Source organism: Rhynchophorus ferrugineus, unplaced genomic scaffold, assembly GCF_030347505.1.
Source record: "Rhynchophorus ferrugineus isolate W39M unplaced genomic scaffold, kcgeb_rfMv2 rfM7, whole genome shotgun sequence".
Classification (NCBI taxonomy): Eukaryota; Metazoa; Arthropoda; class Insecta; order Coleoptera; family Curculionidae; genus Rhynchophorus; species Rhynchophorus ferrugineus.
Window position 1 is genome coordinate 26,982,802 of NW_027472586.1, and position 27,127 is coordinate 27,009,928.

General features: G+C 33.0%; 1 protein-coding gene across 1 annotated transcript in view; it reads left to right on the top strand.

The window, feature by feature from the left end:
- Dip-B (Dipeptidase B) overlaps positions 1-27,127 on the top strand; it is a 105,065-nt gene that overhangs the window by 20,710 nt on the left and 57,228 nt on the right. The window contains exon 7 of the mRNA XM_076409745.1: positions 1,783-1,906. Coding sequence (XP_076265860.1) covers positions 1,783-1,906 — 124 coding nt within the window. The remainder of the gene's footprint in view (positions 1-1,782; positions 1,907-27,127) is intronic.

Consider the following 27,127-nt stretch of genomic DNA (forward strand, 5'->3'; position numbering starts at 1 on the left):
CGTCAGGCATTAAGATAAGGTCGAAAAACTGGAGCTACATTTTTAGATGTTTCCAAAACTTTCGATCAATTATGGCACCACGGTCTAATATTCAAAGCAAAAGAGCTTGGTCTACCAAATAACCTAATCTCCCTGATAGATTTATACTTGGACGTAGGTCGTTTCAAGTGCGGATCGGTGAAGCAGTCTCCTCTCGAAAACAGATTTCCGCAGGAGTCCCTTAAGGTGCTCCACTAGCCTCTGCTCTGTTCAACGTTTACATGGTTGATTCCCCACTCCACAAACATTCCCACGCAGCATTATATGCAGATGGATACTGCTTCTTTTCGCAACCGGTTACAGTCCCAACGCTATTCGCGACAGACTTCAAGTCCAACTGTACTAGGCGATTGCGTGGTACAAATTCTGGCGGCTGCAGATAAACCTGAGCAAAACTCAGGCTATTCTGTTCCACCGCTAGAAGGAATTCCGCGCCTATCGCCTCCAAATCGATAAAGTTTCTATCCCCTGGCTCCAGAAAGTCATACCTCAGTTTCCAGTTCGACCGCAGGTTCCAATGGTCAGCCTAAATTCAGCACGCTATCTGCAAAGGCAATGGTGTGTATAGTCTACTCTCCTCACTCCTCTTCAGAAAAAGTAACGGGGCACAGGTGTGGTACAGGTATGTCTCTGAGAGACAACTTGAACTACTCCAAGTGTTCCAATCTAAAAAAGTCTGCGCTTTACTCAATACCCCATGGTTCATGAGGAACGTCAACACTCACCTCGAATCAGGCATCCCGTTCGTGAAGAGTTTCACGAACATTGTAAGGTTCTCCGTAAGCGCCTTGGAACACGACAATACCTTGATAAAATCCCTATCCATCCACAAACCTCGATAGAAAACCAACTATGACAATCCCAGTCGTAACCCAGGGTCTCTGTCACCCGCAAAACACTCATTATCCCGAACCCGAAGCGACATCACCAAAAGACCATTTGGTTCTAGCTGGTCCTCTTGGTATAAAAAAAAAAGAAATCTCTAAAATCATATCGCTTGGTAGCATCTGAAGTTAACGTAATATGAAATGCTTGGTATCTTGTAGCGAAATCTGCAATAGCAGCACGATGTGATCATTTTCATTTATAGATTATACATTTTAACTTTTTCTTCAAGTTTTTCATACTTTCTACAGCTTTTAATCAAAAGTATATTTCCCGTAAACTAAAAAAAATTAGTTGAATTGGTGAAGTCAGCATTTTGAAATATGCACAGGACTATCGATATTATATTTTCGATGAGATATCAACATCTCTGCAATGAGCATTATATTTCACGCAGATTGGAGAATTTCTATATCGTACTATACACATCGTCTATCGATAGATCTTTTTGATAAAAAAAGAAACTAATTGCAAATAAATTAAAAAATTATACCACATTGTGGAGACTATGCGAACTGCATTTTGAGAGGAGCGATTCACAATAACATTTCGGCATAGAGCCCACATAGTTCACAATCCAATGAAAAAGAAACACATCATAAGTGTATTATTCTAAAAATTCTAATATACATATAAAGTATACTAAGATAAGACTGGTTGGAAAGGCTGTGTACTCTATTGATATGCTAAATATTGCGAGATATTGACTAGACATTTTTAATGTGTCCATTTTAATGTATATCCCAAAGCCTGCCACATACACTACCAATTCTTCAGGTCTGGTTTTTCTTACCATAAATTTATTTAAAGAAATATTTGAGACAGCTAGATATATTTATTTTATTTTTGCAAATTCAGAAACAGCATTGGATCAAACAGCTATGTTGCTGATGAGGTGATAACTGCCAGGTCTGGAGCTAGAGTCCGAGTAATCAACACAGACGCAGAAGGACGCATGATTATGGCCGACATTCTCTGCAAGGTAAGTTACTTGTTTTTTTTTGGGTCATCTTAGAAACATATAACAATTAATTTTTAATGCGTATTTTTATTCTATCTTTTAATAAACGTTTTAATTACATTTATTAGCTCTAATTTTATTATTATGGTTTTATTTTAATGACATTCACCATACTATCATCAATTATAGAGATTATTTTTTAATCTTAGGTTATGTAAATTATGTTACATTACGGGTTATTTATATTTATTATGTCTATAAATATTATAAATATGCTAGAACCAGATTTTAATTAAGAATTTTTATTAAGAATTCTAGGGATTGAAATAATTTTTGTAGGTACAAAAAATAGTATTCGTGCCCGTATTATATTCTTTATTTCGTTTAATTTTTTAAGCTGTTCGCTAATTTTTCTGCATTTCTTCTTCATCAATTTCATATTTTAGAGGTGATATGTTTTTATTGACCTGGTTGTCTGTTGTTGTTTTATCTTTGCACTGTGAGCTTTGATTATTTAATTGCTAGTGCATTTATCTGCATATTAGCTAATACAATTTCAATGTTCTTTTCGTTTATCCACGTATTATGATTATGGTCGAAATTCTCTGCAACGTAAGTTGCTTATTTTTTTGGTTTATCTTAGAAATATATAAAAATTAATTTTTAATGCGTATTTTTATTCTATCTTTTAATAAACGTTTTAATTAAATTTGTTAGCTCTAATTTTATTATGGTTTTAATTTATTACATTTGCCATACTATCAATAATTATAGAGATTATTTTTTAATCTTAAGTTATGTAAATTATGTTACATTACGGGTTATTTATATTTATTATGTCTATAAATATTATAAATATGCTAGAACCAGATTTTAATTAAGAATTTTTATTAAGAATTCTAGGGATTGAAATAATTTTTGTAGATACAAAAAATAGTGTTCGTGCCCGTATTATATTCTTTATTTCGTTTAATTTTTTAAGCTGTTCACTAATTTTTCTGCAATTCTTCTTCATCAATTTCATATTTTAGAGGTGATATGTTTTTATTGACCTGGTTGTCTGTTGTTGTTTTATCTTTGCACTGTGAGCTTTGATTATTTAATTGCTAGTGCATTTATCTGCATATTAGCTAATACAATTTCAATATTCTTTTCGTTTATCCATGTATTATGACTATAGTCGAAATTCTCTGCAACGTAAGTTGCTTATTTTTTTGGTTTATCTTAGAAATATATAAAAATTAATTTTTAATGCGTATTTTTATTCTATCTTTTAATAAACGTTTTAATTAAATTTGTTAGCTCTAATTTTATTATGGTTTTATTTATACATTCGCCATACTATCAACAATTATAGAGATTATTTTTTAATTTTAAGTTATGTAAATTATGTTACATTACGGGTTATTTATATTTATTATGTCTATAAATATTATAAATATGCTAGAACCAGATTTTAATTAAGAATTTTTATTAAGAATTCTAGGGATTGAAATAATTTTTGTAGGTACAAAAAATAGTATTCGTGCCCGTATTATATTCTTTATTTCGTTTAATTTTTTAAGCTGTTCACTAATTTTTCTGCATTTCTTCTTCATCAATTTCATATTTTAGAGGTGATATGTTTTTATTGACCTGTGAGCTTTGATTATTTAATTGCTAGTGCATTTATCTGCATATTGCATATAATGCAGATTATTGGTGCCATAAAATTCAACCAAATAATTTCAAACAAATTTAAAGATTTACAGAATAATTAACGGTTTACAGATTATTTAATAATTTGGAATGGAATTATCACAATTTACTTTCAACTTGTGTATTAAAAAATATTCATCTTTAAAATGTCAATAATGAGGATTGTTATGTGGAGCTCAGTTGTGTTTGAATTTATATATTGTATCTTATTATTTATATATATACATATATACATACATATATATATATATATATATATATATATATATAAATTATTAGATCTAGTATTAGATATAGGCATCGGGTACATTTGTAACCAATTTCAAGTTAAAGCCTCACTGTCAGGCTTCACTTTTCAGTGAGTGTCATTTCGTCGAAGTGTGAACAAACAATTTTTTCAGTGCTCTGAAAATGTCTGATTATATCGCTACATAGTATAAAACAAAGTCGCCTTTTCTGTCCCTATATCCCTATGTGCGCTTAAATCCTTAAAATTACGCAACGGATTTTGATGCGGTTTTTTTCAATAGATAGAGTGATTCAAGAGGAAGGTTTATATGTATAATACATGCATAATATACTAAGGCAACATTGCTAATTTTAGAGGTTTCTAACGTGATGTCGTAAATAAACCTATTTTTTATGCTTATTTAGCAATTAGCAAAAACGCTGCCTAACCCTACGAGTTAGATCAAATCAATGTACTACAGTATTGTACACCATAAAAAGGTCTACAAAAAAGTCCGCGATGGTATATGTTTATCTTTTAGGGATAACCCACATTAACCATTTTTATTGTTTACTTTTTACGTGAGAAAATGGCTTATTTACGAAGCTATTTTAAGCAATACGGCATTAATCCTTATCGAATTAAGTACCTTAAATACAGTGTGCAATTAATATAGATCAATATGGTTCCTTACAGCATGTAAATTAAACAAATATTTTCGGAGATATTACAAATTTAAAATTTGCGTTGAAAAATGTGTAATGTAATAAAAATTGTATGAATTTAGATATTCCAAAGATAGCAGGAAATCTTCATAGTAAGTATAGGGGAAGAGGAATTGTTTTACTCCAAATTTAATGCGTGCAGGCCAAGGGCAGTAATGAATGAACCAAAAATACTGGATCGATTTTAATCATGTTTTCATTGAGTGACATAGGCATATATATTTTATGCCCGTGCAAAGTCGGAGCGGGCCGCTATGTTTTTATATACAACGTTCATATTTTTTCTGTAGTGTATTTAATTTAGTATCAGCATTGCACCCGTGCGAAGCCGGGGCGGGTCGCTAGTATTGAATAAATTGCCATTTACGTTTTACTTTTTTAATTCATTTTGAAGAAAAGCACGCCTGAAGGTCATCGAATGCTGTGTGATATTTATGGCAACCAATTCTTAATTTCTGAATTAACGCTTCATCGATATCAGCATGTGAATACTGGTTTCGATATCTTGAAAGTGGCTATTTTGATACCAAAGACAAAGAGAATTCTGAACAGCCAAATATAATGGTGTAATTTGTGCCAAAAATTTGTGCCAAAAATATTGTGTTAATAGAATAATTGTTGGCAGGTTTTAAGTCAATTCCAATCGCTTAAAGAACATGGAGATGATCCAAAAACTTGGATATTTTGTGCTGTACGAATTCAAGTCAAGAGACATGTGTGAAATACTACTTCAAGGGCAAAATCGGAAAGGTTTCTTGCATCGTATTGCTACTGGTTGTGAAAAGTGGATCACATAATACACTAAAAGCGAAGGAATGAGGACTACCTGGTCATGCATTATCACCAACGGCAAAGCCGTATATCCCTGGCTCCCAGCTAACTTTCTATATTTGGTGGGATCACTTTGGAGTGGTATACATTGAGGTGCTAAAATCTAATGAAACCATCAATGGGCATCGTTGTCATCTACAATTGATGTGCCTCAGTCGAGAACTGCGCGAAAAGCGGCCGGAATACAATCAAAGACAGAATAATGTGATTCTTCAACATGATAACGCTCGACTGTAAGTTGAAAATTCAACGAAAACATCCGCCTAATTTTCCAAACCTTGCCTCTTCTGATTACTGCTTGTTCCGAAAAATTTGTTCTTATTTATGTTACTTCTGGTCGAACATCTCCACAGTGGGTTCAAAAGGTTCATATCACTTTATAATTTACTTATACAACAGCAACTTATTATGTACGAATTATCGATATTTTCTTCCAGTTAACCAGCTTTTCCTTTTCCTCTTAATGTTCTCCGAATTTATATGATGGGAAAAACAAAATGATTTTTTAAAAATAATTTCATAATTAAAGTTCTTGAACTTTCTGGGCTGACATGCTCTTTTCTTTAGGGAATAATGATCATATTGATGATACTGTTACTATTATGTTACTAGCTCAATTACTACTACGAGCTCCACCATAAAGTCATTATTTGGTATTTTTTCATAGAAGATAGACCTTTCAAATAGATTATATTAATTGGTATCTTTGGCCAGTTTTTTGTGAATTTTATTTGGGTATGTATGAATAACTACACCCGATAGTTATCATCTTTTTTATCTCTGCAAGAGAGTATGTGCTTATTGATACCATCTGTGATCTATTTGCGAAAGTGGGGTATTTTATTGACTCTGCGGGACAGTGAAATTGATAGCCTGATATGACATTACCAGTGCCCTTAAGTTCAGCATAACACATTACTTTAATACAACCAGACCAATGCGGAAGAGTCATTGAAAACTGGACCAAGAATGATGTTATATTCTTACATAATAGCACATATTCTTTCCAGATGGACTAGATACTGGAAAATATAGCTTACTACCTCCAAACCTGTCCATGTACAATTTTCGTTGCATTATGCTTATCGCTACGTAACCAAGAAAGCATTGCACAAAGACTCGAAATCAAACGGATTTACGAAGTTTGCCAAGATTTCGTCTTAAAGTATGAAATAAGGTATCACAGTAACATGGAAGCAATATAGCTACTAAACAACATGCTGGAGATCACCAGATTGAAGCGAAACAAACCATACGAACTTGTACAGTATATAAGTGGTACTCTTAACATAATGTTTCCTAAAGCAGCCTAACGCAATTTTAATTTGGAAAATACATAATGATATAACACATGGGCTGAACACTCCCGGTTTTGTTTTTGTTCAAAATTGGCTCTATTCATCAACGTAATCTCCATCAGCCAATCATTTACACAATAATTCCAGCGTCGCTCTAACATTTCTATACCACTTTTGAACAACGATTTATCTATTTTATTATTCCATTAAAATAGGCCAGTCACCAGTTGCTGTTCACTCATATAATGATCATTTTGATTCCGGAGTGAAGTGATGGTTCCATTAACCATGGCCAAAAATTGCTCAGAATCATCAACACGTTCTTGTTTTTGGTCACCAGTGAGCAAAAGCGGTACCCACTTTGGACTCCAAATGCGTTCTGCATCATCGGTGTCTCTACAGTCACGTTTGAAGTCAGCAAACCAACGTTTTATTGTTGTTTCTAATGGAGCGGAGTCCTTATAACACTTTTCAATCTATTGCTTCGCTTGAATAGTATTTTTCCCATAAAGAAGCTGTATAAAATTAAAACACAAAGTTGTTTTTGACTTTTTGTTTTAAAAATAAAAAAGACCCTTAGCACGATAACTCAAAAATTTATTAGTAGAATATCATTAAATTTAAACAACTTTATTTTGAAGGTTAGTGCTAACTGAAAACGTGGGGAATGCAATAAAACTAGCGCCATCTATGAGTTAGGTCCGAGATTTTTCAGTCAATGTATTATTTATTCGGCACTCTTCCTGCTTATTTATTGAACTACCGCAGAACAACAGTAGTTTTTTTTTATGAAGTTTCCTTAGCACTTCATTCCAATATTCAGATTCATACCAATAAATTTAACTGGTGTATCATATAAGATTAAAATTAGAAATAGTCACAGAATGTTGTTTGACCTTCAAAACAGTCGCCTGTGCAACCGTTTTCGTTTTATCAGTAACAAACCGAAACCTGATTGGCGATTTTTCATTATCGACAAAGCGAGATATCGACCAATAAAGAAAAACTCTACATTGGAATTTAGGTCGTTTATCCTCGATATTTTTTCCGAATGGGAGGCCTGTCCTAGATTTGCCGGACCACTGTTCCATATAATTGTTAGTGTGAAGCCTTTCAAATGGGTCAATGCCAGCAAAATTCATGCATTTTCATGGCATGCCGATTAATTATTTGCAGATATTGCTCGAAGGCACAATAACATACTTACATACACACCCTGCCGGCACAACGGCCATTGAATTCGAAATATTGGAATTTATTCGATAATACAAATATTGCTTATTCGTTACTCGTACTACCATCACACATTAATTAAAATAATCAGTTAAATTACATACGAAATTCTTTTTTTTTATTATATTAGATATGCTTATAATAATTTACACATTAATATATTACTACTTTTCTTTTGTACTTGCATTAATACACAAGCAAGACGGGTACGGGATTAATATATCAGTACGTATTTCGCAAATTAAAATAAAATTAATCTGCTTAAACTAAAGTTAAGAATACACTTGTACACTAAACAAGTTCATATGGTTTGGTTCGTCCGTCTAATCTGCTCTGCTTTTTCTCTAACATGATGTTTCCAGTTTCACCTACCATCGAGATATATTCCGAGGTATTTAGCTGATTCTGCTTGAGGAATCGGGCATGCTTCAAGTGATATAATGGCAACGCAAATTTAATATGGGCCGATTTGGAGCTATTAAGCTGTATTTTCCAGTCTCTAGTCCATCTGTAGATCTTGTTGATCGCTACTTGTTCTATTTCTAAAGCCTTAGACAGAGATACATCGTTTGCCATGATAACTTTGTCGTCGGCAAATGTCCCAAGTAGTGTTTCTATTGTTGTTGGGATATCGGCAGTATATAGCAGATACAGGAGTGGTCCCAAGGCTATCCTGTGGGGCTCCAGCCGAAATAGGTTTAAGTGGTGAGAAGCGAGACATTTTCTTCGAGACTTCATGCGAGACATTTTCTTTCGAGAATATATGATTCCAGCAGTAGACAGTAAATCGCTCATTTTGTAGATTATTCTTAAATGCCATAACAGGTCAAAAGCTTTTAAAACGACCGGGAATTTTGCAGGGTGGTATTTCTTTTCTTCGAATACCTTTTCAACAACCGCTGTTACTTTGTGTATTCGATTGTCGAGTGGTGATTGCGACATCCGAACTGGAAATCTGGCATTTCTGTAAATGGATTAATACGTTTTAACAGTAGTTTCTCAATTTTTCATAAGTAACAGCGAAATAGGCCTGTAAAAACTAACTTCTGCCGGTTTGTCATGTTTTTTTAAGCATAATTATTCAAGCAACCTACATTACGGAACATGCTTCAGTCTCAAACAGCCCTTGAATATATATGTCTGATTATAGTTTTCGTAACAGCTCTTTTAATGACCCAGGTGAAATGTCATCAATTTCGGGAGCCTTTTTAGGATTGAGGTTGTTGTCAATTTCTGTGGCAACTTCCATTGGCGAAATCAGTTTGACATCTTCATCGGGTGATAAACAGGATTTATATCTATTGTAGGATATATATCATTCGGTTCTAATATGTTAGCTAAATGTTTCGAAATTGTATTTAAAGATAATTAATATCACTTAGTGAATCTTCGGTCTGACGTATAGATGAATATATTAGTGATTGGCTTTTGATTGGGAGTTGAAATAGAATTCCTGAAATTGGGAAAAAATGTGTTGATTCCCCACAAATTACCGTCAAAATTATTTTAAGAAATGAAGTCCCAACCGCTTAAATAATATTTATTTTTATTATTTTCATAATATGAAATAATATATAGTTATGAATTATAGTTAATTATTTTTTCTACAGCATAGCATGAGCTCGTCATTCGTCATCTAATTTTTGTACTGTCCCAAATTTATGAAGCATTAGAAGTAGCTATTGATTTAACTCTCACTAGTGATTTAATTTGTAGTTGTTGAATTTCTGATGAATTAACAGAAAATAAAATGTCGCTGAAATCAAATATGGTATTAAAGGAAAAATATTTCTGATTGTCGTTCGATATCCATAAGTAACCTAATAATGGTTGGAAATAATAATGTAGGTGTTTGGGGGTATTCCGATCCGAACTATCGATTTATATTTAAAATGAAATGTCAAAATCCCCGCATTTTTCCCGCATAATACCAATCTCTCATCATAAATCTCCAATCAGAAAGAGATTCCCCGCAGATTGAGAAATTCCCTCAAGTTGTCAAAGCTGCTAAATGAAGCTTCCAAAAAAGTTTTCTAAATCACTTGAAGCTGATCAGTATCTGCTCAGCTTTTATTTTATTCTTTGACGTATTTTTTTCTTTATGAGCATTTATCACTAATTTATTATCCTCAATAATTATTCTTATCCTTTGGTCTGATACATAGATGAATATGTGATCAATTATAAATACCCCATGAAGCTTCTAAAAACTTTCTAACGTGTCTTATGCTATTTTTTGACCCACATTTTCCTTCTCATGTGCTTAATTTTTAGGGTTTTGGTATTTTCAGGTTACTATCAGTGTTCTCTTGTCCTTTTGTTCCATATGCCTTGTTTTTTTTATGTTAGTTTACTCTGTAACCACTTTTTATTTTCCATTCTATTTACTCCTGTCTTATTTCCTGTTGTTTTGTTTTTTGGATAGTTATTTCCTTCTCTTTGCTCTATTTGTTCCATCTTATCTTCGTTCTTCAATACCGTCTAAATCCATTTTCTTAGTTATACCTATTTTCCTCCCTCTAATTCTCTTAATTTCCACCACTCTCGATTTACAATTAATTTCTTATTGTATATAATGTACAACAATTGCTCGATTTCCTTTGGTATAGTTTTTCCAATTCTAGACAAACAAAAATATACGAACACCATGCAATAAATTGCATATTGACAACTCAATACTTTATTAATAAATAAATACATATTGTTTACATATCAGGTGTTCATACTGTTTTGTCCGTCTTCTGGAACGAAAGGTGGAACGAACACTTTTCAGTAGAATGTGTATATTTCGAGTTATTTTTATAAATATTCGAATAATATGAAGCAAAATAAATTAAACTGTATAATTATTAGTAATTAGTGATTTTTTGTTATATAATTTTTTTAAATTTTAAACTCAATAAATATTCATAATGTTACTAAAAAAAACCGCAAGCATTGTGTGACATTTAACATTTGAAATATCCATCATATATAGTGCTGTTGGTGAAAAAAAAAGACAGATTGAAATCCTATAACGGTTCGATTTTTTTTAATAATATGCGTGCTTGTCATTAAGGGTCGCAACTGTATTATTATGAATTGATTATAACATGATATTTGATTGTATAAAGGTTAAAATATAGGTAATGTTATATCCAAGAAGCTGTTTTTTAGTGATCATTGTGATACCGTTAATTAAGAGAAATATTTCTTCTGTTTCGAGTTATTTCTAGTAATAAAGGCTCGAAAGGAATTAAAATATTTATTTAATGAGTTCTTTTATGCGTTTTTAGTGAGGATATTTGTTATCGTTATCAATCACTCAATAAGTGTGTGAACTAACTAGGAAATTTTACTGAAATTTTACTCAATCACATAGCGTTTTTCAAAATTGGCCCAGAACGATTTATTTTTCATTAGCTTTGAATTGTTTTTATCGGCTAAGATTCAATTAATTAACTTTTTTCTTATTCGTATTTAGTATCTTAATGGACCATTTGTTGCAAAATTATCATGAGATTGCAGCTAGAATTTTTTTTATTATTCAATTATTATATTGTTAAAGATTGTTTCCGACTAACCTACAATTTGTAAATTTAGGTATATAACTAGGAGGACCCCTCGGCCCTATCTCAGTCTTTGGTGAAATAATGTTTATACACGTCACTGCAGTATTTTTTATTAAATGTACCTCATTACACAACACTACACAAGATCAGATGGTTTGATTCTATTGAGTTTGTGCCCTCCTCTGGTGGTATCCAAAAGCTCCAATACTTCAATATTGTTATGAGAATGCAGTCTTTCCTCTTGCCCCCTTGCAATTCTCTTGGTTTCTTCACTGACTGTCTCGATGTAGGTAGTCAGTACTGTAGTATTTCGGTACGCCCAGAATACTTCTCAGGAGTGTTCTGAAAAACTTGTGTTTTTTTTTATGTTACTCTTTGCAGAACATCCCCATAACTGAACTACGTATATCCGTATATATATAGGTTTCAGTATTTGCTTATATAATAGCAATTTATTATGTACATATTTTCTTCTAATTAGTCAATACATTTTCCCATATTTCAATTCCAGTTCTTTTCTTTTCATTTTTATATGTTCCTTCCTGCGAAGTTTTGCATCAAGATTCATTCCGAGATATTTAGCTTTTTGCTGTATATATGTATTATTTAACATTATCGGTGCTTTTACTTTCGTTAATTTTTATTTTCCAAAATTGTGTGCAATTATTTATATTAACTTATGTTATGTGTTATATCACAAGTGTAGAGTAGATAAAGCATTGGCCCCAGTACACTTCCTTGTGGTACACCTGCTTTAGCTTCTTTTATTGTAGAGCAAGCTTCTTCTTGTTTAGCTCTAATCATTCTGGCTGTAATGTACGATTTTAGTAGTTCGGTGTGTTGTTTTGGTTTTATCTTTTTCAACAGAAGTTTTTCAAAAACCTTATATATTACTAGCAGCAGTGATATAGGTTTATAGGCTTTTATTTCGTTTGGTGTCTTTTCAGGTTTTGGTATCATTATAATTTCCGCCATCTTCCAAATGCCAGTGCAGCTAGAATGCCTCTCAATATACATTTTCTGCGTTCACCTTTTGATTCTTTCCGACAAAGCTTGGATGACACGAGTGATGAGCTAGGAGAGCAGCTACACCAGGATATAGTGAAAATTGAAAGGCGACAACAAGGATTTTGGGACTAAGGCATAATGGGCGCTTGCTGTTGTACCCTAATGCTTGCTAATGTACTTAGTTCTTCTGTCCTCTTCATTTCTGATTTTTACTTTTTAATTCAATAAATAGCCGTTAATGGTTAAAATGGTAAAATAATGAATTTATTGCATATTTCGAAAACTAGGACCAATTTTAAATAAAGGTCTGCTGATTTGGTTTCAGTCCCTCAATTGTCTTATAAGCAACTTTGGGTTGTTCAGGTCCAAGACCATGTATACTTGTGCAATATTTTAAATGACCTCGAGCTATTAGTTCTATTATTGGTGAATAGATGGTTCTGCAACGTTGTATCTATAATTTATTTTCATATAACAGAGACTAAACGTAAAATTGTTTAACAAGAAAACTCGAAACATAGCGTAACAATAAAAATGTGGACACAAAGTTCACATAAATCAGGGCAATTATCTCCCAGCAGCTTTTGTTACATATTTATCAGTTCAATTAAGGTGTGAAACTTTTTAAGCGGACCTATTATCAAGCTATCGATGTTTCATAACGTTCGTTGACGTAACCGCGACGATTGGGTCCGAACACGAAAAAGAAATAAATTGCGCTCGACATTTTTCGGAATTTCAATGGATTAATTGTTACGTCGACGCCAATTATGCTAAGTTTTAATCTAAATAAGCGGGCAATCCCTGCGTTTCTAATCGTTCGCGGGCGATAGGGTTGAGTTTTTGTGACATTTAGATCCGTGCGAGAAAACTGTGTTGATTTCGCCTTGGTAAAGTGGTGGTGCTGCCGCTGCTGGACGTCGAAGGCGTAGGTGCTGCGGGATTTCGTAACGATTTTGATATCTTGGCCGCCGCCGCGCCTACAAAATATTGGCCGGTGCATGTCGGTCAGAAAACGACGCATATTTGATAACAAGGTTAATTATTTTTATTAAGATATTACCGTTGTTGTTTCTCGTAGATGCAGCGCAGTAAAATTCAGTTAGCCCGTAAAAGTCAACCAATATATAAATTATGTCTATATATAAAATAAAAATAAAAATATTAGGCCTATAAATTAATGTTAACAGATGGTGTTACTGTGTATTAAATTGTATCGGGTGCATTTGTGGCCAATTTCATGTTGAAGCTTCAGTTACAGACTTAACTTTCTCGTATGTATAATTTCGTCGAAGTGCGAAGAAAAAATGTTTTCAGTGCGTTGCAAACATCTGCATTTGTATACAGTTTTACTTTTCTACCTTAATTTGGAGAAAAATGCAGCCGAAAGTCATCTAATACTGTGTGAAGCTTATGGTAACCATATCCCATCTATTTAATCGTGTGTATACTGGATTCGACATTTTAAAATGGTAATTTTGAAACCGAAGACAAAGAGGATTCTGAACAGCCAGAAATACTTGAAGACTAGGATTTGGGATGCATTACTCGATGATTTTTTTATAATTTAGTTATTACATTGTTACTAGTCGTTAGCCTATAATTTAGCTTTACAATAACTTAAATCTAGGTATATATATAGGAGATTGTTTTATTAAATGAACCTCACTACACTACTCAAGCTCAAATGGTTTGATTCTCTTGAGTCTGTGCCCTGTTCTGTTGTTATCCAAGAGTTGTGTTACTTCGCCATTGATATGAGAATGGCGTCTTCCCTCATGTCTCCTTATGATTTTATTGGTGTGAATAGTCAGTTCTGTAGTATCTGGGTGTACCTACAATATTTCTCAGGACCTTGTTCTGAAAAACTTGTGTTATATTTATGTTACTTTTCACGGAACTTTCCCAAAAGTAAATTCTGTATATCAATATAGCTTTCAATACTTGTATAATTGCAATTTATTATGTAGTGATAATTGTGAATTTGTTCCAATTAACCAATACATTTTCCTATATTTTAAATCCATTTCTTTCCTTTCCTTTTTTACGTGTTCCTTCCAGCAAAGTTTTGTATCAAAATTCATTTCGCGATACTTACCGTTGTTGCTATATGGAATAATAATGGATGATATTTATTGTTATTGGTGCTTGTAGGGTCTGATTTTACGCTAACTGCACATGTACAGATTTACCTTCGTTAATTTTAATTTACCAGGTTTGGGTCCATTTATTTATATTGTCACTTGGCTGTAATTTTCGTGTTATTTCTTTACTATTATCTCCGACAGCAAGAATCAGCATTATCAGCAAAAATAGCCATCACGATATTTTCGATTTATGGTATACCACATGTAGAGTAGGTAAATAACTAATCCCAATACACTTTCTTGTGATAGATCCGCTCTAGCTTCTTCTGTTATAGTGTAGGCTTCCTCTTTTTCCTTGACTCTAAATATTCTGGTTGTAATGACTGCCTATAATATTTGTTGTAGCATAGATGGCGCTACCAGAATTAAATCTATATGTTTTTTACTTAGCCCTAACCGTCAAAAGATGTGTGTATAAATTATAGCTGTCGGATCTTTTTTTTTTAATTATAGCATTTTGAGTGAAGCAACTTTTGTTATTGTGAAAAAAATAGATAAAAAGGAATTTCGCTTGTTGATAAAATATTGCTTTTTGAAAAGCTTCCGAATTTCCGGACACTGCCCCAGGAAAATCAACCATCAAGAAATGGTATGCTAAGTTTAAACGTGGTGACATGAGCACCGAAGACGGCAAATGCAGTGGACGCCCAAAAGAGGTTGTTACCGACGAAAACATTTAAAAAATCCACAAAATGATTTTGAATGACCGTAAATTGAAATTGAATGAAATACAGACACTCTAGATATTAACTGAACATGTAAATCATATAATTCACGAATATTTGGGTATGAGTGCAAAGTAGCTGCCGCGCGAGCTTACTTTTTACCAAAAACAACGACGAGTTGATGATTAAGACCGGTTTTATTGAAGATGATCAAGCGTAATAATCTCGAGTTTTTGCGTCGATGTGTGACAATGGATGAAACATGACTGCATCATTTCACTCCGAAGTCCAATTGACAACTATCCGAATGGACTGTACACGACGAAACCGCTCCAAAGCGTGGAAAAACGCAACAGTCGGCTGGCAAGTTTATGGCATCTGTATTTTGGGATGCACATGGAATAATTTTCATTGACTACCTTGAAAAAGGAAGGACCATCAACAACGACTATTACATGGCATTATTGGACCGTTTGAAGGACGATATCGCCGATAAACGGCCGCATTTGAAGAAAAAGAAAGTGCTGCTCCACCAAGACAATGCACCGTGTCATAAGTCAGTGAAAACGATGGCAAAAATTCATCCGTTTACCGTATTCTCCAGATTTGTCCCCAGCGACTATTTCCTTTCTAGGATCTCAAAAGAATGCTCGCTGGGAAGAAATTTTCGTCGAATGAAGAGGTGATCGCCGAAATTAAGGCCTATTTTGAAGCATAGGACAAATCGTACTACAAAAATGATATCAACAATTTGGAGGCTCATTATAGTCAGTCTATCGCCCTTAAAGGAAATTATGTTGAATAAAAAAACTAATTTTTTCTAAAAGATATGTTTTACCATGGTAGACCGTGGACTTTTTAATTGACCTGTTAGCCGAACATACCTTTTTAACTTCATAGTCTTTTTCAATTAGATTTGTTATTGTTACTCGATGATGATCCATGTTAAAGCAAAGTATGCAGAGTTGTTGGTAGTAACATAAGAAATAATTTACAATTGCTTGAAGAACAAAGGAGTGATCCAAAATCTTGGATATTTTGTGTCTTAGGAATTGAAACCAAGAAACATCGAAAATGCAGCTTCAACGTCTAAATTAGAAAACTAGATGCATTAAGATAATCCAAAGCGAAAAAAATCATGGAGACCACCTGGTTACCAGACCTTGCTGCCTCTGATCACCACTTCTTCCGACAAATGAGTCGTGACCTGTCTGAGCAGCGCTTCATTTCTTATAAAAATACCAAAAAGGAGCGATTCAGCAATATATCAAAAGATACATCGTTTTTGCGAGATTAAATTCGTAATATGCCTGAAAGTTGGGAAAAGTAGCGGTTAATGTTGGGCAATACTTTAAATAAAATACATTGTACCGATTTTTTACAATAAAGCTTCAAATCTAACAAAAGCCTTTTAAAATTAATTTATATGCCTAATATATAAACAATTATAACTTATTTAAGTACATTTACCTTGTAATGTAATTAAAATAAATAATTTTTTTAAAGTATATTTTAAAGTCTCGTTTTACTAACTATCGGTTTATCTGAACTGGCCCTAAAGTTTAACGTGGGCTCCGAACCACGGTCCTCAGCACTAAGCCCACGGACTGGCGAGTGACCAACTTTAGAAATCATCCCAGAAGACATCCGGTCTTGCCCAGCCTGGTTACTGGCGTGACTGGGATCATTTTCGTTGTCGGATTTTACACTCTTGCTTAGAACATTCACAAATTTTAAACAGTCACAAACATAAATTGACGACCATGCCCCAGCAGGATTTGAATCGCCTTTACCACTGCGCCATCAAGCCAGCAAAATAAGTAATTTATTAAATAATGTTAATTAAATAAATTAAGTATATTAAATAAATTAAATCATCACTGATTATAAGGTTTTTATAGCTCTAAAAATGCGATACAATCAAGTCATTTTATGTCTCGTGTATGAATGTATTTCGATCACTGATATCTATTTGGTAAAAATGCGAATTACCAATGTAACCAGCTTTTAAACAACCTAATCTATCTCGAATATAGTTCGATGGTTTTAACATGTATCATTAAGTTATTCAGTATATAGAGATGCATTTTTATTGCATATACGACTGTCATTGTTTCTGTTATTTGATTCTAAGAAACCGGCCGCTAAAGCCCATCAGACCCTTTTAAATATATATTTTGAAAGTGATGATTTTTATATCAATGACAAAGAATGACCTGGAGAACCAAAAATGTTCGAAGACAATCTAATGCAAGACTTATTAGATGAAAACAAGGTTCGAACTCTCAAAGAACTTAGACGGCACAACAATTCATGAACTACTACATGATATATTTCCAGGATGTGTAAACTCTCCTTTCGATTCGAATTTTCCCCGTAATTCAAGTGATTTAACACCACTTGTTCCTTTTATAGAATTATTCGATTGCTGTAAAACAGCATTGTGTTGATAGGTTTAGATAAAAATAGTAATTTTTTAAATTATTTTGTTAAAGTTTATTTCATGCATAGGACTTGTTTGGCAGAATTACATTTATTTCGGTTACTAATTTAAGTGTAATTGAATTGATATTTTCCTTGCAAATATAAAATGTTGTAGTATGCACAAAAGTTGTTAGATTGTTTTAAGACAAAATTAATTTTTTTATATAGTGCCTTGACTTACTTCTTATGCTTTCCCGAGTTCTGTTCCACTAATTAATTTAGGGACAGGAAATTAAATACTGAAAAAGAAAAGGATATCCAATGCAGAAGTAATAAGTTGAATAACCTAACCTGCATGAGCGTTTGTTTTTTTTAAAGGTTATCAGTGTGAAAGACATGAAATATTACAACTGAGACTAAGAGACAATCTCCACGCTTCGTTGCTTAGAAACTGTTCCAGTTTGAAATCAGTATGCTTGAGATTTTTTAAATGCGGTGCTTTAGACAAACTAAACATGTTTCTTTCATCCTTTTCTCATTTAAAATACATCAGTCATTGCATACTTAAGGAAAATTAATAGAAACAGATTACAATGGTTTCGACATGTTTGTAGAATCAAAGGTTAGTGAATAGCTCACAGACGCTGAATGTTGAATACGCTAACAGTTCCAATAGAAACATTGATCAAGCTTATGGAAAGAGATTTAAAAAACACGCATCTTACATTGTTCTAGACTAGAATAATTGCGGCCGATAGGCTATTGTAGCCTTAAGTCCAGTAGTATTCCTCACTGAGGAATGTATTTACAATCATTAAATTAATTATAGATTTTCCAAAACTTCTATAAAGATCCATAAAATAAATAATCAAAATAATTGATACAAGGTTCAAAGAATAAAATGTCATATTGATACACATCTTATTGCATTAATCATTAAACAACTTAATATTATCAATGTTTTAAAATGTTTACATACATACTGTTGATTATTCATAATTTCTTCTATTTCTCCTATGTGTTCCATCTATGCAAATTACGTAGTTAGTTTCATTGTAAATCCTGCATATTTTTATTACTTCATTTATATATTCATATAGTCCTTACCTTTTATCCATATTTCGCACCTAAAATATATATTACAAACAAACAATAAATATACCACGCTGATTAAATGAATAATTTCTTTACCTAAATTTCTAAATACAAATGCATTTTTTACTTTTTATTTCAGTCTTCGATTTCGCCCTTGCAGATAGCTCATCTTTAGTTTGTCTCCTATGGCTTTCTTTTGTCTATTGCTTTCTACTTTGTCTTATATCTCATGTATCCTAATTAAAACTCTATGAAACTATTTTAGAACTGTTAATATTCTATGCAATATTCATCTTAACTCTTGACGCACAAGATGACGTATTTATTATCTGCAATATTCGGTTAGTGCTTTTTTAACAAAAGCATTTACTAATGAAACTTGTAGTTAATCAGAAGTCCATATAATTAAAATTTAGAGACAAACCTTTAAAATTATCTTTAGTACAATAATAACAGTCCTTAAGCAAGAAAAATTTTTCTTTTTCTTCACCAGACATAAAATTAAATCAATAATGTGATTTCGAAAATCTGAATATCTTGTAAATAAAGGAAACAGACGATTCTTGTTATTCTCGAATTTCGTAAATCTATTTTGGGGTAAAATACCTTCCGAATAAGCGGGCACATTAATGTTCCTCTTCAAAAAATGTAAAATAATATTTTACGTTACCATACTATTCTCAATCGTCTTTTATTCAAACTTGCTATAACTCTTTAATGTTTCCAAAGATACGGAAATAATCGAAAGTTACACAAAACACTGCTTAAAATATATATAACTGAAACATAAATAACTTCGTTAAATAATGTTTTTATCACCCACTTTCCCTTTTAATAATGTTGCAAGTGTAAAAAATAAACCTTCATTAAATTTTAAGGAACATTTTCCTTTATTTTATTTTATGCTTAAAAAAAACCTTAATCCCCCGCGAGGTTCGATCCTAGTACGTTATTATGTTAGCTCGCATCGATCTGGCGACTATACCAGGTTACTAGATTTATTGGATATATTTATTTGTAGTACATATTAAATTTCACGCCTCCAGATGGCCCCTTTTTGTTCTTCAAGATGGGAAGATATAGATGGCGAATTTAAACACAGACATTTCTATGAAAAATTTATATTTCTGAGCATCATAGCGAAGAGCAAATCAATTAATTTAACGAAAACTGAGGTTATTCAGATAGAGAAATGTTGTCGTTTAGTTTTAGTGTTGCAAATGGGAAGATAGCGATAAGTTAGGCTCTTCCGTTACCTTCTATTTTCTCCACTTCCGTCTGTAGAAATGTTATTATTTTAATTTACTGACACCAAAGATGTGCTTTGGATTAAAACGATTAGTGAAAAATTCGCACAAAATGGCAATTTAAGCTCCGTTCAATTCTATAAAAAAGAGAAACAAAGTTTTAAACGATTCTATTATTTAAATCTAAACTGTGTCGTCGTAATTAAAGAAATTCGACATTTGAATAAAATTATTAATAGACGTATTAATGAAGTCGAGAAAAAAGACAAAATTAGAAATTCAATTTTTAACTCTCCTCTTATCGTCCTATAAGCCTGTTACTTGTCATCTCAAAACTTTTCGAAAAACTATACATTAAGAGATTAAAATTAATCGAAGAGGAGTGAAATATTATTCCAGACCATCAATTTGGCTTCCGTAATAAACACGGAACAACAGAACAAATACATAGATTAATCAACCAAATTAACAAAAACTGAAACGATAAAAAAAATTGCTCCGCTGCATTTTTCGATATTTCTCAGGCCTTCGACAAGGTTGTGGCACACTGGACTGCACGTTAAAATGAAAAAGCTTTTGCCCCATACGCACTTTCAGTTGCTGAAATCGTACCTCTCAGACAGATATTTTATTGTCAAATAGGGTGACAAATACTCTGACCTACAGCACTTATATTCGGGTGTTCTGCAGGGCGGTGTTCTCAGCCCATTGTTATTTCTTACGTATACAGTTGACCTACCGACCTCACGAAACACTACTGTTGCAACATATGCTGACGATACAGCGCTTTTATCATCACACGAGGATCCAATATCAGCCACAAAAACCTCCAACTTCATCTTAACAAAGTCGAATTGTGGCTGAAAACGCAAATGAGATAAAATCTACCCATATGAAATTCATCCTTTGCAGAAGAACATGCCCATTAGTAAAATTGAATAATCATGAACTTCCGCAAGCAGACTGCGTAAAATATCTGGGAATGCATTTTGATCGACGTGTGACATGGAAAAACATATAGTGACAAAACGCAAACAGCTTGGGCTTAAACTAAACCAAATGTATTGGCTGATAGGGCGTAAATCTAAATTATCATTACATAACAAGGTTTTGCTCTATAAGTGAATACTTACCATCTGGACCTTTGATATTGAACTGTGAGGTACTACTAGCAAATCTAACATAGATATCCTCCAGAGGTTCCAGAATAAAGTATTGCGAGTCATCGTCGATACCCCATATGCCGTGTCCAACAAACTGATTCAGCGCGATATTCACATAAAACCCATAACGAGTGTGATTCGAAGTGCTAGTGCGAAGTACTCTGAAAGACTATTAGTGCATCCCAATATACTACAACAGTTAAATATGCGCGATGACAGTGAAGTGCGTAGGCTCAAACGCAAACTATCATACGAACTGGTTAATAGACACATAGAGTGAAATTTAATAATTTCTAGAGTAAGTTAGAATAGTCATTGTAATAAGTTAGGATACACTTTAAAATAAGTTAGAATAGTATCTAGAATAAGATTTAAATTATAAATTGTACAGTAGATTACTTACTGAAGTGATCTTCTACATGTCAGGATTGTTATATTATATAACGGAAATCAAACAATAATACTTATTCCCCACGGGCAGATTGCTGACGTTCCAAGAGATTAATAAAAAAAAATTACATTTTCTCTGTTGAAAAAGGTAATTTTAAACCGCACGAAACAATTAACATTTAATACAGAACCATAAACAGTTATCGATAGTGAGAGAGTGAGAGAGAGAGAGAGAGAGAGAGAGAGAGAGAGAGAGTGATAACGAGGCGGAGAAAGAAAAGAAACATTAACTAACATAAAATATCGTTCAAATGGTCATACAGGCCATGACATTGCATAAAGCTTTCGAATCCGCGGGGAGGGAGGTGACGATGGAAAAAAATGAAAAATCCTGTTAGATCAAGTCGGCTGTCGATGAAAACAACTGTAAAATCCTGCAAAAAGTCGCGACTGACACACGGGTAATTTTTCTCGATTTTTTCCTTTATGTTCATGGGAAATGTCGCACGTGATCTTGATGTCCGCGTTATATAATGCACGTGACCGAGTGGGACGACTACGACAGACTGTGGAATGCCGGTGAAGGAACAGATTGGTTGAAAGGTATGGGGTTGTGTTATTGAGCTGTTCGGAACATGATTTATGTACTATTCGTAATATAACAATGTCACACTATCTACCTGATTTTAAGATTTGTCTGTACACTCCTATTATCTCATAATATATCCTAATTTGATAGGGTTTTGGAGGATCTATAATTATCAAACAACCCTTACTATTAAATAACCTAGACACTAATTATTAAATGATCAAAATTGCATTTTTCGAAAAATAAAACGAAGAATGCACTGTCGCTGTCGAAGCCCATCAATCACTTTTAAAACCTTAAGGTAATACTGATCTGTCATATATCAATTGTCGGATTTTGTTTAGATGATTTAAAAATGGCGATTTTAACGTCGATGATAAAGAATAGCTTGAGGAACCAAAAAAGTTCGAGGCTTAATAGTTGGTAAATCAACAATCGTATTTCAAGATCGCGGTTTCATTGCTTGCAAGAATAAAAGATGTATTTTTTGTGACCTGTTGCAGCTGGTGATAAAAAGTTGATCTACTACGACAATTTGTAGGGCAAAATATTATGAGTTCACTTAGAGGGGCTATCCATATCGACATAGACGTCAGTTGAATAAATTCCACGATCTATTGTAGCAAAAAGACCAGCAGACGAAATATCATCCTTTGGCATGAAAACGCTCAGTTACGCATTACAAAAGTTGTGAAGGATACACTGTTGAAGTTCGTTCTGATGACGTTGCGCCTGCTGAATACTACTTGTTCAGATTAAAGAAATACGGCTTGACTAGCACGCGCTTTTGAAGTGTTGAAGAACCATTCTTTCCATACTATATTGTCATATTGCCAGAAAGATTGGAAAATCATGTAAAAATGTTGTGTAGAAAACGTTACCGGATCAGTTATAATTAGTGTTGGGAACTATCGACAGAAATTGACTATCGACTATTTAGTAATTGACTACTTTTTACTATCGACTGTTTCAATCGCTATTTTTGGTGCGACTGATTTTGTTACTATTTACTATCCACATTTTCAGTCGTACTTTTAGTTATTATTTTTGGTTCTACTTGTTTTATTCGACTGATTTTTAACGTTCTGGCTTTGTCGTCCTAGCCGCGACCTTGACAAAATGTGTAAATAACAATAGATTGTATATTAATATTATAGCATTTTGGTATGATATTTTTCAATATTGTTAATGTAATAGGGTAAAAATATTAAAATTGGGCATGATAAATAATAAAATATTTTCACTGTTTTTATGGCAATAATAGGTAATATTTCGATTACTCTCTCGATTTTTTCATCATTCGATTTCAGATCATTTTTAATTATGTCATGGATTTTTTTCTATTAGGTATATGTTTAATTCTTATTTAGTATTTATGGTTATTGTACATCTTTAGTTTTTAGGTTTTGTTTAAGTTCTATAGTGTTATCTATATTTATTTTAATATATTATTTAAAAATAGCAATTAACACAATAAAATACAATAAAACATTTGTGGGGTAGCATTCCATTCCAGAGAAAAATTCCATTTCTTTTTACAGATCTACAGAACATTCAAATATAAAAGTAATTTACTTCGTTTAAAATTAAGTCATAAATTGCATGTTATGTATAATTATTTTAATAGTATTCAGTAATTATACTACCGTTGGGAAATATAACCACATACAAAATTAACTACACAAGCAATTATATCCGTCCTTTCCCCTCTCACAATTTATAGGGAAGAGTTTCGTACATCTTCGTCTAACATCACTAATTAAAAAAAAAGGAACCGTGTATTTGACTGAAAATACTAATTACTATTTTCAGTTGCTAGTTTTGACTATCGACTGTTTCGACTGTTTTCAGTCGATAGTTCTCAACGCTAGTTATAATATATATTACACATGTAGCATTATAATAGCGTTTTGAACTATCGACTGAATATAGTTGAAGTGGTATATAGCCGCAAATTAGCCGAAATAATCGATGGTCCGAAAACTAGCGACTGAAAATTCTAATTACTATTTTCACATTGTCAAATATTTACTATTTTTACTATATTTACTATTGTTAAATGCACGGTTCGACTGTTTTTCCATCCATGATATCAGACGAAGATGTCCGAATTCCTTCCCGTATAAAATGTGGGAGGGAAAGGACGGAGATAATTGCTTGGATCTGTTCACTTTAGTTCAATGTAAATAGGCAATTGACAGTGTTAATTAATGTTATATGTTTAGCGTTACTTTGAATTTATGAAAAAGGAATGGATTAATTATCCTAAATACGTTTCATCGTATTTAATTTTAATATTTGGAAAGTAATGAAGACATAATAATAATATAATATTTTCTATGAATACTATTATCATGCAATAAATAATTTCATTTTAAATTAGCTATATTATTTTTATATTTGAATGTTCTGTAGATCTGTAAAAAAGAACGGAATAATGACCCTCAAATATTTTGACGAGTGACAATCTTAGAAATCATCCCAGAAAACATCCGGTCTTACTCAGCCTGGTTACTGGCGTGACTGGGATCATTTTCCTTGTCGGAGTTTACACTCTTGCCCCTAAGTACAATGAAAAATGTTAAACAATCATAAACATTAATTTACGACCATGTCCCAGCAGGATTCGAACCCGCGACTATCGCAACAGTAGGCAGACCCCACTGTCGCCTTTTCCACTGCGCCAACCAAGCCGGTCATAAATATTTTATTATTTTCAAGGTAGCGGCTGGTACAAGAAAACCAAAATCTTAAAAATCAGTCGATTGAAACTAGTACAACGGAAAATATTAACTGAAAATACACGACTGAAACAGTTGATAGTAAATAGTAATAAAATCAGTCGAACCGAAAATAGTTACTGAAAGTAATCGACTGAAACACTCACCAGTAAAAAGCAGGGAAATCAGTGGGATCGAAAATAGCGACTAATATAGTCGATAGTAACAAGTGGTCAGTTACTAAACAGTCGATAATCATTTTCAGTCGATAGTTCCCAACGCTAATTATAATTATGAAAATTCCCTTTTCAGTGGTTGATCGGCAATACAAAAAGAAGTTTTCAGTACAGTAATCACTGATAACTTTCGATTGTAACTGAAACTGAAAATGTATTTTTTAATTTTAATAATATCTGCTAATCACCTATATAAAATATGTTATTTATCCTATTTGCAATGAAAACTATCGTCAAGAACTTCATGAAATACAATAACAGCATCCTTAGCAAGTACATAAACAGCATTACATCTTGTTTAATAGTTAAAAATATATTAATTTTCTTTTTTGGAAAAATATCGAAAAATATGGGTTAAAAATATCGATATTTTTTCGGTATCTATAGGTAGACGTATATCGAATATGAATCTCGTTACAATAGGTAATATGTAATACCAAAATAAAATTGAAAATATACTTAGCTTCACACTTAATTTTATATGATACTAGCTGACCCGACAGACTTCGTCCTGTCAAAAAGATTTGTAATGTGGCAGTTTTTGTGCCTACGTATTTTAAAAAATTCTCCTGAACAGAACCATCACCCTGGTGATAGGGCGTTGTGGATAAAAAATAATTAAATAAAACATATATAAGGATTTAAAAGTAAGTAATCGCTTTATTGTTAATCATGTGAATCATAATTATTATTATCATTGTAGTGCTTTGTGGTATACGATGTTTTTTGTTTGATTACCTGGCGCATAGATAAACAAATCTGATGGTTTTCCAACACGGGAACAGGCAACATACAATTGACCATGTGAGAAACATGGGTTTTCTAGATTAATACCACAAACACTTAATGATTGCCCCTGGGACTTGTTTATAGTCATAGCAAAAGCAAGCCGCACTGGAAACTGTAGTCGTTTAAACTCAAATGGCACATCAGTCGGAATCATTGGGATGCGCGGTATGAGAACATCTTCTCCTTTATACTTTCCTTTGAGTATAGTTGCTTCTATCACATTGTTTAGTAATTTTTTTATCGCTAACCGTGTACCGTTGCAAAGACGCGGTTGGTTGATATTTCGCAACATTATAACCACCGATTCAACCTTTAATTGAAGATTGTGAGGTGGCAATCCTGGCAAATCCAGCGAGTTTAAAAATTCCGGTGGATAGTTGACTACATCATCTTGATTAGTAGCCGAATCAACTGATTTATATATCCTCAATTCGCCTGTAATTTGTTCTTGAATTTTGAAATTTAATTCATTTACATCTATGTTTTTTGCAGCCAGTATAGCTCGTTCGCTCAACCAATCATGGTTTCTGTAATTTTGAGAAACATCTGGAAACACCTTCTGAATAAGTTCATCTTTTGATCGAGTTAACTGACAAAAACTTTGAGGAAAGTTAATGCAGCCAGTCAACATGTCTATAGGAAATTTGCCATTACCAATGTCAATGAGTTGTTTAGAGAATATGTTTCCAGATTGGTCATTTTGCAACTCGACATGCATATTCTTGCTTAAATGAAGTACTTTGACATGTTTCCACAAATTGGAGGACTTTAGACATGCATTGAGTTCATCAGCTGGCGTTGATCGTGGAATCACTGGCAATGTTTGACGAAAATCTCCTGCTAATAAAATCATTGCACCACCAAATCGGTTATTGCTACGTAGATCTTTTAAGGTTCTGTCTAAAGCCTCCAAAGATTTTTTATGTGCCATCGTGCATTCATCCCAAACAATCAACTTACATTGCTGCAAAACCTTTGCCATTGCAGAGTTCTTCGAAACGTTGCAGGTTGGAGTTTCATTGCTTTGCATATTTAATGGCAATTTTAGTGCTGAATGGGCTGTTCGACCACCTTCAAGCAAAGTTGCTGCGATTCCCGACGAAGCGAGTGCAAGTGCAATTTTATTTTGTGAGCGAATTGTTGCTAATATTAATGAAATCAAAAAAGTTTTTCCTGTACCACCAGGTGCATCTAAGAAGTAAAT